At 40.1% G+C, this 14,684-nt stretch overlaps 1 protein-coding gene across 2 annotated transcripts in view; it reads right to left on the bottom strand.

The window, feature by feature from the left end:
- DDX4 (DEAD-box helicase 4) overlaps nucleotides 1–14,684 on the bottom strand; it is a 53,432-nt gene that overhangs the window by 16,650 nt on the left and 22,098 nt on the right. For both annotated transcript variants that reach the window (XM_040977697.1, XM_040977698.1), the window contains 8 exons: nucleotides 12,649–12,708; nucleotides 8,303–8,404; nucleotides 7,387–7,467; nucleotides 6,869–6,916; nucleotides 5,144–5,191; nucleotides 5,000–5,047; nucleotides 4,356–4,498; nucleotides 3,571–3,723 (listed from right to left, as the gene is read on the bottom strand). In XM_040977697.1, coding sequence (XP_040833631.1) covers nucleotides 3,571–3,723; nucleotides 4,356–4,498; nucleotides 5,000–5,047; nucleotides 5,144–5,191; nucleotides 6,869–6,916; nucleotides 7,387–7,467; nucleotides 8,303–8,404; nucleotides 12,649–12,708 — 683 coding nt within the window. The remainder of the gene's footprint in view (nucleotides 1–3,570; nucleotides 3,724–4,355; nucleotides 4,499–4,999; nucleotides 5,048–5,143; nucleotides 5,192–6,868; nucleotides 6,917–7,386; nucleotides 7,468–8,302; nucleotides 8,405–12,648; nucleotides 12,709–14,684) is intronic.

Below are 14,684 nucleotides of genomic sequence, written 5' to 3'. Positions count from 1 at the left end.
GTGCTCATTTGCTTGAGTCCTGGCTGGGTGAGGACTGGGGTTCCAGGCCGGCATATGTGCCTGAGGACTGGTTCTGGGGTCCTATATGGGCAGACAGGGCTCCAGGTAAGCATGCCACCCCACTAGAAGATGGAGCTGATGAACCCATAAACTTACAGGGGTATGTATGGTCAGGGAACTGGGTATCGAATGTGTCAGAGGTTGGGGACTGCTGACGGAGTATGTTACAGGTGAAGAATGACTTCTAGGGGACTTGTGCTGACAAGACCACTGTAATTGCAGTAAGCTAAGGTTGAGTGGTTTGGAGGAGAAGTTAAGGGACCTTTCTGGGTCAAACTGATGCACCCGCCCACATGAAAGACCTGAGTTGAGCTAGCTAGCACCAATAATCACTGACTACAACCTACTTGTGTACACTAAAGTTAGGACTGGGCGCCTACCTGGCAGGGCTAGATCCCAGTATCCACCAGTGAGTGTCAGAAGAGGGGATGGGTCACGTTAACATTGGGCCATGACACTAACCAGCACACAAGAGAATTAGGTCTGGGGACAGATTCTGTCGGGGGAGATACATGGGCTCATCACTGTGGAACTGCAATATCTGCTGGTTTGTTCAAAAGCTGAGCTGGGTGACGGGCTGAGCAAGGTTATGACCATGGGACCCCAAGACATTCATGGGTACTGAGGTTGGTAATAGGCCCAGCTGGTCCAGGCTGCAGCACCCATAGGTACACCCAGGAATAGGGTGTGAGGCAGGCTGGGTTGCAACATCCACCAGCACACAGAAAGACCATGACAGAGGGGGGACAAGCCTATAGTGGGTAAGGGCTTAGCACATGCTAGTACATGTGAGATCTAAGTCTGGGAGTGGGTCTGGTGGGAGAACTTGGAGAACTCCCCTGGCAGGCCATAGCTCCCATTGGTGAGCACGTGAGTCAGAGCTGGGTGTTGGTCAGGCCAGGCAAGGTTGCTCCATTTATCATCATGTGTGGGCTAATTCTGAAAGTACAGACTAGGCAGGGTCAAGCCAAACCTTAACACCCTAACATGTACATAAGCCAGGATGGAGTATGGGCCATACTGAGCTAGGCTATCATACCTAACGATCTGCATGAAAGCCATGGAAGGGGCAGACTGGACAGGTTTTAGGTGGCAGCATCTGCCAATCAGAGCTGGGATTGGAGGTGGGCCGGCCCAGGCCAGGAGGCAACATCCAATGGCAAAAGCCAAGACAGGGGTTGGGCTATGCCAGGCTGGATCGGAACTACTGGCACACACAACATCTGTGGTTGGAAGCAGGTTGGTCAGGGAGCTAAGGACACACTCCTGCTGGGCTGCGGTTTCCAACGGTGATCTCAAGAACAAGAATGGGGGTGGTAAATTGGCCTAGCCATGGCTGTAGTATACCTTGGCATGGGTGTGGACTGTGTCTGAGATGTGCCAGACCAGGCAAGGCTCCAACACCTGCTGGTGTTTGTGAGAGCCAGGGTGGGTATAGGGCAGGCTGGGCTATATCTGGCCATCTGCTGAACCATACAAAAACTGGGTCTGAGGGTGGACAAGGTGTATCTGGGCTATAGCACCCAATGGTAAGGGCTGGAATGGGTGTGAGCCAGTGGAGCAAGGCCACCATACCTGTCAGGACAGGAGGTGAGCCAAGTCAGGCTGGGCCAAGGACACACCAGTGTGCAAGATCTGCCACTGGGAGTTAACCTGATAGAAAAGCTTGGGGAACTCCTTTGACAGGATGCAATCCCTGTAGCACCAGAATCAAGACTGAAAGCAGCCTGGCCCAGGCCAGATTATAGTATCCACTGGCATATGTGTGGGTCAGGTCTGGGGGTGGGCCAGCCTGGGCCAATTCATAACACCCACGGGCAGAGAGGGTGCAAGTCAGGCCAGGTTGGGCCTCAACACCAGCAAGTTAACATTGGTGCCAGGACTAGGGACTGGCTGGGCTGGGCTAGGCTGTAGCAACCACCAGCATGAGCTTGAATTGGGAGCAGACCTGGTCAGGCTGGGCTACAGCACCTGCTGGCAAATGCTGAGGTGAAGCAGGCCATGCCAGATTGGGCTGTAATACCCACCAGCACATGTGAGACGCTGTTCGGGGGCGGGAGGAGGTACAAGCCCAGTAAGGGGTGAACCTGAGAAATGGGACCAGGGGAAGACCAGGCTAGGCAGGGCTACAACACCTGTTGGCCTGCATGTGAACTGGGTTAGGGAGAGACCCAGGCTGGGTTAAGCAACTGTATTCCCTGGTGCATGTGTGAGCCAGAGTGAGTATAGACTGGTCCAGCTTTGACACAGCATCAGCTGGCAAGTACTGGGAATGGGGGCAAGTCTTATCCAGCTGGACTACAGAACCACCTGGAAAGTTCAAGATCCAGGGTTGGGAGTAGTACAGAAACTGGGGGTACCTCTCTGATGGGATATAGCTCCCACCAGTGAGCATGAGAAGTAGGGCAAGGGGTGGATCGGGCTGAATAGGTGGTAGAACCCACCAACATAAGTATGGGCTGAAAAGATGGGTCAGTTGGGCTTAGCTAGGCTGCAGCACCAATATGTGTATACAAAACCAAAATGAGATGCAGAACAGAATGAACCAGTCTGCTGTACATATTATCACACAGGAACCAGGGTTGGCAGGCCTGGAGGGGGTAACTCTTGGTCACTCCAAATGGACTGCAGTTCCTGTTGGCATATACATGGGTCAAGTGCGTAGTGAGCAGAGGTGAACTGGGTGACAGCATCCATTGCTTTCCATAAGAGATGGGCTGGAAACAGAAGTGACCCAGCAACTGCAACTACCACTGTGTACAGGCTGATGTTGGTGATGGACTGATCAGACAGACCTCTTACTGGTTAGCATACATAGGAGTCAGGTCTGGGGTCATTTCAGATGAGGTTTCTTTGGGAGCCCCCCACAACTGAACCGCTAGACTCAGAATTCCAACCACGGGGAGGGCCGCAGGATCTGCAGTGTGACTGTGGAGTGCATGTATCAGAACTGGGCCTCCTCGGTGGCTAAGATGGAGCAGTGGAGAGCATGTCCAGATGCACATCGGATACATGGCAGTTCACTGGGGTCTATAGAGGTCATCTAGTACCACAGCAGAGGAAGGAGGGCAGAATAAATTGGTCAACTACCCCAGCCAATTGTTGCCAGCAAGTATCTGGGTGAATGGAGACCCTAAGGTGGACTATGTCAGCCAGCCGCCCTTGGAAGGGTTTCCTCATCCTTGGAACCACGAAATCAACAGCATTTCAGAACCATCAAAACCACATGAGCAGGGCCCGGCGGTGTGGCCTAGCGGCTAAAGTCCTCACCTTGAATGTGACCGGGATCCCATGTGGGCGCCGGTTCTAATCCCGGCAGCTCCACTTCCCATCCAGCTCCCTGCTTGTGGCCTGGGAAAGCAGTCGAGGATGGCCCAAAGCTGCAGGCCGGCCCAGGCCAGGTTATAGTATCCATTGGCATATGTGTGGGTCAGGTCTGGGGGTGGGTGTAAACAGTATTAAAAATGAATTTTAAGTAAAAGGATGAATATATGTGGGAAAATGACTCACGGTTTTCCCAGATCCTGTTTGAGCACAAGCCATCAAATCTCTTCCAGCAAGTATAATAGGAATGCTGTATTTCTGCACAGGAGTAAGCTTTGTATAGCCAGCTTTAGCAATGTTGTTATTCAATGTCTGACAAAGATTGGCTTCTTCAAAAGTCTGAAAGAAAAAAAAAGCATTAATTAAATTCCATATAGCATATGCACATCATTGCACATATTCCATTTGAACCAGTTGAAATTCTGTTAATGTAACTTTATTAACAAACTTCTACTTTATATAACTAAAGTTACTTTACCAAAATGCCTCCACTGAAAAGAAAGATCTTACTGTAACTTAATAGAATTAGAAATATTTCTCAGACAGCAGTTCTAAAAATGTTTTCCTGACCCCTTAAAATCCGTGAAGCATTCAAAACTCTGGTCAGTAATAAGAGTTTAATGTAATTACTAATAAGGACAGATGGCTCCCCGACATTCCTCATAAAACCATTCTCCTAAACCAGACCTTCTCGCCTATTTAGGCTGCAAACATTTTCAAATTTAGGAAAAGTATTCTTTTTTGGTAAATTCAAATAAAGTTCTCATTCTGGTCTGGAGTGTGATGGAAGCTTTTTTTTGATGTATCAATTAATTCTATTTTAGATGGTACACACGGTTCTACATTTCCAACATAAGACATTAGATACTGAATGTGAAGTTTCTTTGCTGATACCAACTTAAAGAAATATGCCGTGCATTTAAAACCAGAGTTTGCCTCATCGTCACTACAGAAACAATTAATATACTGACCAGAATTGCTGGCGGTGGGTCTTGTCCAGAAACCTCCACAAGAATAGTATCATACTTGTCAAAGTTTATGCCTGTCTGATAATGTGCAAAGATGGAATCCTCATCCTCAGGTGGAGGAGGGGGTATGTAGGTCACTTTTGGTCCTTGGAATTAAAATTAAAAACAGACGTTTACATTACACAGACTACAGGAGAAAAAACACAAAAATCAACAAAACCAAATTTAAAAGCTATAACACCTCTCTCCACTTATCACAAGTCTTCACTGTTCAATTTTTTTAATTAGTCTGCTTTTAAGCTTTTGGCATTTTCAGGGGTGGGTATTTGGCATAGCAGTTGAGACATCACTTGGGATACCCTGCATCTCATATCCAAGGGCCTGGGTTCTAGTTCCCCCTCTGCTCCCAATTCCTGCTTCCTGCTCATCTGCTAATGTGCACCCTGGGAGGCAGCAAGTCATGGCTCAAGTGACTGGGTCCTTGAGACCCAGACAGGGGACCTGGGTTGAGGTCTAGGCTCTCAACTTAGTCTTGGGCCACAGAAAGAGAGTGCCTCTCTCTCTCTGCCTATCAAATAAATACAAAAAAAATTTTTTAATTTATTGAGATGAAATACATATTCAGGTATAACACAAAACTAACATACCTTGAGTATCACCACTTTCTTCTCCTTCAGCTTCTGACTTCCAAGAATCTTATAGGAATTCAAGTAGACAAACATTTTTAAGATTGAGTGGTAAAAAAAATACTTACTATAATAATTGAATATTTTATCAAAAGTAAAACTTACTCTTTCCAGAACCTGTTATTATTTCTTCATTTAAACCTTTGTAACCACCTATTTAAAAAATTAGAGTCAGTCAAGACATAAAGCTATACATACCTTTATTTTGTCTTCAAAGATGACAATTTCTAAGAACAGACAGGTACCTTTAATGTCCCTTCTTATAAATAATAATTAACAGAATAAACAAAATCTTAAGCATTTTAAGTTTCCTTAGTATTCAAAATGCTATCTTTGTGTTGATAAGACTCATTTTGTATCAGAATTACTTGCAGCCAAGGAACAATCCTAAATTTTAGGTGAACTGCAGTTGGATCTGTTAATTCTGTCCTGTAAACTACCTTTCTTTCAGAGATTTAGTCACCTTCTGTGTCACTGTAGGGACTGCATTAGCTTCAAAATGCTTATTAAAGGAATGAGCATTTAGCCTAGCATTTAAAACACCAGTTAAGCTGATGTTTTGTTGGGGATTTTAACTGACCGGAACTTTACTCTGTTAGCTCTACCTTCAGGCCAGAGAAGGTCTCCCCAAGAGGCCACTGAACTTATCTGGACAGTAAGACACTGGACTTTATGCTAGGTATATGCTTGCAATGAAGGAATTTCAACTGAACTTGAACCGCGGTTATGCAGCAAGGTGGAGCAATTCACTATGGAAGGAAGGGTGTGGGAGGGGTGGGGGGAATCCCCAGTGCTTATAAAACTGTATCACATAACCCAATGTTAGTAACAAATAAAAAAAAATTTAAAAAAAAATAAATAAAACACCAGTTAAGACACAAGCCTTCCCTATTGGTGTACTGAGTTTGACAGCTGGCTCCTGAGAGCTTCCTTATGCTAATGCAGACCCTGGAAGCTAACAGTGATGAATCAACTAACTGGTTTCTTGCCACCTACACAGAAGACCTAGACTGAGTTCCTGGTGCCCAATAGGGGTCTAGCACAGGGCAATGACACACATCCGGAGAGTGAGCCAGGCAGATGGGAGTTCTCGCTCTGTCTCTAACATAAAAACAATTTTAAAACAGAAAATGAATTAGATACATTTTAAATATGTGAGCTCTCTAGCATTTTGTACTATATGTTGACAAGTCTTGAAATTCTCCTTTACACTTGAACATATGTGGAGGAACTGGTTCAACGAGTCTTTAATAAACTTTTCCTACATTCAGAAATCCAAGAATCAGGGTAGTGGTGAGGGGAGAAACAGGCTGTTACTCTGAAAAGTTCTCAGACAACTCATGATTATGACTGCTGAAAATCTCTTAAAGTGATTCATCAAACTATTTACTATTCAAGCATTTTATTTTCTATGACATTCAAATATTTATACTCTAAAAAATTCAGAGTAAAAAACACACATACTGAACTCTCTAAGACCAAATCAAACTATCCCATATTATAACAGGAATTTGTACAAACATATCGCAATATTAACATCTATACAGAATTCAACTTATAATTACATTATTTAATTTAGTTATTAAGGAATTTTATGTGATTTTTAGTTTGCTTATTGTAAGTGAAGTTCAGTCAACAATCTTATAAATAAATCTGTGGTATATAGTGCCAATAAAAGGATCAAAAAGAATATATGCATTTCTCTCCAAAATCAACTGTGTATTTACACTCCAAAAGGTCTCTATAAAAGTAGTAACAATTACCTTTAACTTCAAACAGTAAGTCCGAATTATAGTCTTAATCTGTTACAGTAAACCAATCAGAACTTACCTCGTCCACTTCCACTGCCACTTCTGCTTTGAAACGTGTCACCATTACCTAAAAGACATTGTAAGGCAGACTATGCATAGGAAACAGTTCCTCAAGTATGGAAACCAAAATGTGCATTTCTAGCCAATGTGGAATAATCACTTAAGAGTCCTTCACCCTTACCCTTTAATTCTAGATGTAATTTAAACCTGACCATCATTTGAACATTTTTAAATAGTTTTTAAAAATTTCTCTTCAAATCATACAAATTATTTCCCTCAAGTCAAAAATGTTTCTTTCAGAACAATGCAAGTTTCCATTTCTTTCCTCTAATCAAAATACAATTCACATCTCAAACTAACTAGTGGATAACAGAAGAAGAAATAATTCATCATGGACAAACTTTGTCAATATGTTTTTGTCTCCAAAGCAGAGACATGAGCCAGAAGCCAAACTTAAATGTATGCATTAGGGGCACTGATCCTAATGCAAAAGTATACAGGAATGATTAACATAAAGTAATTAGTTCTATTCCTGACCTGTGGTACTTAAGGCTGATCTTCTAGAACCGTAAAAGCCAGCAGAGCGCTGCATCCCTTCATCTTCATTGTTTTCATTATCTTGATTTGTAGAAAATAAAATTAGACATTACTTTCAAGAAGTTCTTAAATCTTTCACATAAAGTGGAAAAATTAAGTTATATTGCCATGAAAAATGTACATTATTGCACAAAGAATTTCTCTACAAATCAGTTCTTTCAACTACACATTATGTCTTAAGTAGTTTTCATCAAAACCATTTTATAAAAGAAGGTAGGGTCAATTTTATGCCAAACTGACACCAGCCAGCAAAAGTTAAATCTCCAAAAGCAACACACTTCACATGCATCTTTTCAACCACTTACCCTCCAGAACAGCACACACTGTTACCCGATCAAGCCTGACCAGGCCTGCACAGTCACGCACTAATCTACTACACTTCTGCTGAACTAGCACTATAGATTTATGTTTTTAGCTTTTCAAATTACTGATCTGTGTTGGAGACACAAGAATTCCAACAATGACTTGTGAAGATGTTAACTTTGGAAAAGAATGAAGGCTGGAGGCTTTTAAAGCAGAAAGCCACAGGGGTAAAGGCAGGCACTGGGGGATGTGTAGAGCCACAGCGAAGGCCACCTACTTTGCTTATAAGGCCAGTCAAGTAAGCAAGGCTCTAAAGCCCTCAACAATGAATAATATTGCACAATCAAGTCACAAAAACTTCTGGAAAAATGTACATATCCAACCTCACTTATACACAACTACGTGTCTAAGAAATGTTAGAACACATTTCCTTTATATGACACACTGTGCTAAACCATTATCACAGAATCCTAATTAGCTGGCTTTACATGATAATTTTTTAAATCTTTTTTTTCTTCAAAACAAAGCACACCATTTACAATTGACTACTAACTTGGACTTCCTAGACCAAATCCAGCACGGCAACCTCGGAAACTACCTCTTCCACCTCTTCTGGGGGGACCTGAAGCTTCTGAGCCATTTCCATCTTGATAGCCTAAAATATTAAAACACAACACACAAGAACACGACAAAACAACAACAAAGAAATCACGGGGACATCGCAACAAATTTGAGTTAAGGCTTGTATAATATAATTCAATGACTTTAGATAAGTACTTAAGGCATTAAACAGATGGTTACTAAAAATGCCACATTTGACCTAAAATGTTATTCTCAATATGAACAGCTATTTTTAAAAAATCCCCCCCACGGTTTACTAAAAATGAACACTAATAATTATTCTAACTCTACTATTAACTGATTTCTGCAAGCCACAGGTAGATTAAACAAATCCAGGGGTTACATTTGCTCCCAAGAAAGTAGTCAACAGCTTACTCAAAGATGACATATTTGGACACACATTTAAGTCTAATTCCCATTATAAACATTTTTTTCATTGATCCAACTGAGTACCCACAGTCACTAAAAATGGTTCATTAAACTTGATTCCACCTAGGGCAGAACCAGATCAATCCAAATCCCAAGTACTAAACAGGACAGGAAATAAAGAAATTGAGTTTTTAGCTTATGAACTTAAAACTGTTTGCACCAAAAGAAAAGGAATGAAATTTACCGTGCTATGTTTAGAAAACTATATTTTAAAAACATGCTTATAAAATGAGAAAACAAATTCAAAGTAGATTCACTTACACATCTATTGCCTATACTTTACATTCTTCAACCATCTGTACTAATAGCTAAGTTTACTTTTCATTCTAAATTGTTTCCATTTAAGAAATTCTGTTGGGGAGGTCTATCTCTTGAAAAAGAGCTTATCTTGTGTTACTTTCATGGATATGAAACATACATATAAGCTCGAAACATAATAAAATGAAGCCTGTGTACCCATGATCTAGTCTTAATTAAAACATTCCTGACATCTGCCTCGTTTCTCGTCCTGAACTTTCCATCCACTTAACTGTTATCCTGAATTGTCTTACACTTTCTTGTTCTTCTTTTATTTTTAATACATATATTTATCCTTAAATAGCACATTGTTCGGTTTTATTTCAGAGCTTTGCATAACACAATCATACAGAACATCTGAGGAGACTACAGAAAGTTCACAGGAAATCGACAATAAGTTTATACTGATGTAAAAGAATTCGATTCAATACCTATCTTCTTAATTGCCAATCTACATGAACTTTTTCAAGTGCTAGTATATTGTACATCTTTCTTTTATTCAGCTTTGGTAATGTGTGAAACCACTGCATTCACTTTCATCATTCAGTATTTTACTGTATATGTGTACATCTCTGTATTACCTTCCATCTATTGTACAAGTTTTACTTCTTTTTAAACTGCTAAAGTTGAACATTTCGCTCATATTTTTTTTCTAATGGATGCACTTAAAGCTATAAAGCTCCCTCTACAGTTGAGCAGCCTTGGCATAGCAAGTTAAATCGTCATTTGTGACACCAGCATTGTATCTTAGAGCTCTATCTCTAACCCAGTTCTCTGCTAATGTGCCAAAAACAAACAAACAAACAAACAGCAGGAGATGGCCCAGTATTGGGGGAGGAGACTGGAACAACCCAGCCCTGCTGGTTTTAGCCATTTAGGGGAGTGAATCAAATGACAGAATGTCTCTGTTTCTGGCACGGACAGTCCCTCCGTGCCACTGTCTTCCAAATAAATAAACCTCTCTTCCCATCAGCTCCCTGTTGGTGGCCTGGGGAAGCAGTAGAGGATGGCCCAAGGCCTGGCCTTTTCTCTCTGTTACTTGCTCCCAATTGATAGTCTATATATTGCAACCCCAAATTCTCTCATTCTGAAGCAGACAATCAAAAAATGTGCAAAAACTAGAAATATCTTTTTTGAAAATTCTAGAAGTGGATCAAAGACTTGCAGCAATACAAGCAGTATTCAAAAGAAAAAATGCTGATCATTGGCTAGAACAGCAAACTTTTGTGGCATTTTAACCTATCCCAGTACTTCTCCTAGCAATCACACTTCAAAGGATACAAGGACATTTTACAAACTTCATGAAAAATACAATTCAAATTTATTTTGTTGCAAAACATTGAGATACATGCATAGTCTTTTTCTTCATGAAATTTTCATGAACTTTTAAAAATATTCTAATTTAACTTGAAGTTTTAAAACCAGGGACTTAGATCACAGAACACGATCATGTACAGCAGTATTTTCACAACAGACAAAAACAGAAAAACAGCTCCTATGGACCTGGAACACCCTTCACTGCTTTCCCAGACTGTAAGCAAAGAGTTGAATTGGAAGTGAAGCAGCTAACACAGACCAGCACCCATATAAGCTGTTGGCACCAGTCGGCAGAGGATCAGCCAGTATTGGGAACTCCTGATCTTGGTCCGTCCCTGCCCAGCTACAGCAGGCATTGTGAACTCCTGGTTTTGGTCCATCTCTGCCCAGCTACAGCAGGCACTGGGGAATGAACCAGCAGATGGACTATGTTTCTCTCCCTTTCTGTGACACATTGCCTTTCCAATAAATAGTTTTTGAAAGAAATCCTAACCCCCCAAGGTATTAGTAAGCAGGTTCCTTGGAGGATGACTACACGTCCAGGAAAGAAGCACCCTGAATGCTTTAGTTCTGTCATAAAGAAAGCCCCAGAAAGCTGTTTTGCTCCTTCACCAACTGATGACAGAGAGAAGCCACCATCTATGAACCACAAAACAAGTCTTCATTAGTCATTGAATCTGAAAATGTCTTGTGATCTTAGAATTCCCAGAATTCAGAACTGTGAGAAATAAAATATCTGCCAGCTTCCTAGTCTGTGGTAGTTTATTTTGTAACAACAGCCAGAACTAAGTTCTCCTTTGTTGAGGACAGGGTTTGTTTTTTTTTTATAACGATAAGCTATCACTAAATATCATATGGAGTGCAAAAAAACTAAAACTAATCCAGGCAATCTTTTAAATAAAAAAATTAACCTTGGAAGACATTATGTGTCATGACCTATTCTGAAGCTCTATTAAGTAATTAGCTTATGTGGGCAGTGGTGCAAAAACAAAGTGACCAATGGAATAGAATTAAACCCAAAAAGAGATACACATATTATATTGCCACATAAGTTAGAACAAAAGCAGCTTGGGAACACAGAGTAGGAGGGACAGTCTTCAGTAAGTGATCCTGAGTCAAGTAGACCACCATATGGAAAAAATACATGCCTTGATTCTTATCTTCTAATAGACAAAAATAAATTCCACATGAATTGCCATTTGAACATGGACTCCAAAAGATAAACATTCTGAAACGGATCTAAAATGCCTTCACCAGGGTGGTTATTGGTCCTGCAGTATGGGATGCACACATTTTACATAACAGCGCCTAAGTTAAGAGTATCAGCTGCTATACTTTGATCCAGCTTCCGGATAAAGTAGGTGCCTCAGAAGGTAGCAGATAGTCCAAATGCCCGAGTTCCTCCACCCACACAGGAAGTGCAGATCCTGGCTTTAGCCTGGCCCAATCTTGGCACTTGCAGGCATCTGTTTGTCTCTCTTTCAAATAAAATGAACATTTTTAAAAATTGAGAAAGCGGAGTATCTTCATGGCCTTTTGAGGAGTCGACAAGTATCCTTCCCTCAGCCTCAGGTCTTTAAGTCCCTGCTGCACTTGACCCAGCTAACCACCTAATAATGGTCAACACAAAGGGAAGTTCCCAAGCTGCAACAAAAACATTGATCTGTCTGGTTATTCTTCAGTTTCAAATGATAAGCCCTTTTTTAGGGTTTGACTTATATGTAAACTTCATAGTAAACTCACAGTATTTTGATGAGTTTTGCTGTTTCAGTTTTACAGTGTCTATCCACATATAAAGAAGAAATAAGCAGAGTAATTTTTATACACTCTCATTTCAAATTCATTAGAGACAGAATTAGAAAAGTATGGTAGAATACTACTTGACTTGAACAAAATAATCTACAATTTCTTCCCTTTCCCAAATTTCTAATACCTATTGAGAGACTCAATCATACCCAGCTCATCTCAATCATGACTGACCAAGATTTATACTGTCCCTCATGTGGACCTCATAACATATAGTGCAAAGTTTAGAAACAACACGTGTACCCAATGACTTCACAAAGTGGAACTGGTGAATAATCTCTCCATTATTAAAATCAGAGAACATATGCCCAAGTATTTTTCTTCAAAGGTTTTTCTCCACCAGAAGTTTTTGTTATTTCAACACTTACAAAGTTAGTTTCATCAGTTTGGGCTATCATAAGTACAAATGTTCCAAAACATTGTCCTTACCACCTCTCTTGGAAAATCCTCTTTTCCGTGTTTGATAATCTTCACAGTCATTATTAGATTCTTGAATAAAAGTTTAACATGTTAATAGCTACCAAAATAACATAATTGTTAAAGAATAGAACTTACCAGATAAATCAGAAAAGCTAAATTTTTATAAGTTATAATACATTTTAGCTTTACCTCTTGTGATTTTAATAGACATATAAAATTTTACTGAATTTCTTAAACAAATTATATAATGTGTACTAGTGTTAAATATTAAGAATATAACTGAGAGACTGCTGTTTGTCAAGTGCTACCCTAGGCAAAAACAAGAATTTAATAAATATCAACTTGACTAAAAATACTTTCAGAATTATTTAAACTATTAAGTAATCAACTGGTATTCAAATGTAGTCCAGCAAACAAGTAGAAAACGTGTCTGCCCTATTTACAGATACCATCATGTATTTTTCTGTAACTTACCATTCTTAACAAACCTGAGACATCAGTGTTTTCTTAAAGACATGCAAATTTTCCTCATTCATCATAATAAAATAACTCGGGAATAGCCTGGCTTTTTTGTTGTTGATGACATTGACAAGTAGCATTACTGGGATTTTTAACTAATAATATAAGTATCACTACACTGAGACCTGCATAAGAGTTATCTGGAGATTAAAATTAATTCCTAGACCTCCTGGAATGTTTTATTCTGAAAAGTGAAGCATGGGGACTGGCATAATAGCTCAGTTAGCTAATCCAATCCCCTGTAAGTGCCAGCATCCTATAATGGGAATCAGTTGTTGTTCCAGCTCCTCCACTTCCCATCCAGCTCCCTGCTTAAGGCCTGGGAAAGAAGTGAAAAATGGTTCAAAGCCTTAGGACTCTGCACCTATATGAGACCCAGAGGAGGCTCATGGCTCCTGATAAGCTCAACTCTGGCCATCGTGGCCATTTGATGAGTGAACCACTGGGAAAAGATCTTTGTCTCTCCTCCTTTCTGTAAATCTGCCTTTCCAATCAAAAATAAATAAGAAAGAAGAAGGAAAGAGAAGGGAAGGGAAAGGAAGGCGAGTAGAGGGGAAGAGACAGGAGAGGAGGGGAGGTAAGGGGAGCGGAAAAGAAAAGAAGAAAGGAGAGAGTGTGTAGCAGGGAAAGGAGAGAGGGAGAAAGAGGGAGGGAGAGGAAGTAGAGTAATAACCAGGAATGAACAATTTTTAAGAAGTCTAAGTCCTCAGTATTAATCTAACTTTAAGCTTTCAAGGCTTCAACAAAGCTGCACTTAGGAAATGCACAAATGATTTCAAGGGATCTTGTATATGTGACTGATGTTTAATATCTAAGAACTTAAAGTCACTCAGCAGCTCGCAGGTTATTAGCTAGGTTCCTGTGATAGTACCAACTTACTTAACAATCTATACTGTTATACAATAAACAATGACCACAGCTCTGGTTGCACATCTCTATTTGAGCTGTAGTAGTCAAGTAGGAAAGATTCCTGAGAAATCATCTAATAAACTGCCATGAAAGTGGGATTTAATACAGAGGAGATAAGTCAGAAAGAAAACATTTTATAACACAATTTAATCCTGGTAAATAAATATAGCATTCTTTGCCCAAAAGGAAAAAAAAAAAAAACTAATTTGGAACTGACAACAAAAAAATGAGTCTCTCATTATTTTCAGCTGATTATTTCCCCAAGACAAACAGTTCTTTTGTATGCACTGAAAATTAAATAGAATAATGTTACCAGAGAGGTTAGGTGGTGGACACATGGAAATAATTTGTAATACTTTTTCAACTGCTTGTAAATCACACTAGTTTAAAATAAACATTAAAAAGAAAAATGATCTCTGTAGAGACTGAAAGTCTAGCACAACTAAAATGTAACAATGACTTCAAGATTGGTTAGAACCTGCTAATAACTATGTAAGAATAACATATACAATTTACATCTAGTACTGTTCTAAATGCTTGGTTTGTAATAACTTTTTAACTGTCACAACCTTGTAAAGCAGGTATCAATCTCATTTTATAAGCAGGGGAAATAATAT

This window comes from Ochotona curzoniae, unplaced genomic scaffold, assembly GCF_017591425.1.
Source record: "Ochotona curzoniae isolate NIBS_2020 unplaced genomic scaffold, NIBS_Ocur_1.0 contig_2754, whole genome shotgun sequence".
Taxonomy (NCBI): Eukaryota; Metazoa; Chordata; class Mammalia; order Lagomorpha; family Ochotonidae; genus Ochotona; species Ochotona curzoniae.
Note: the sequence above shows the minus strand (reverse complement) of the source record. Positions and strands in the feature narration are given on the sequence as shown.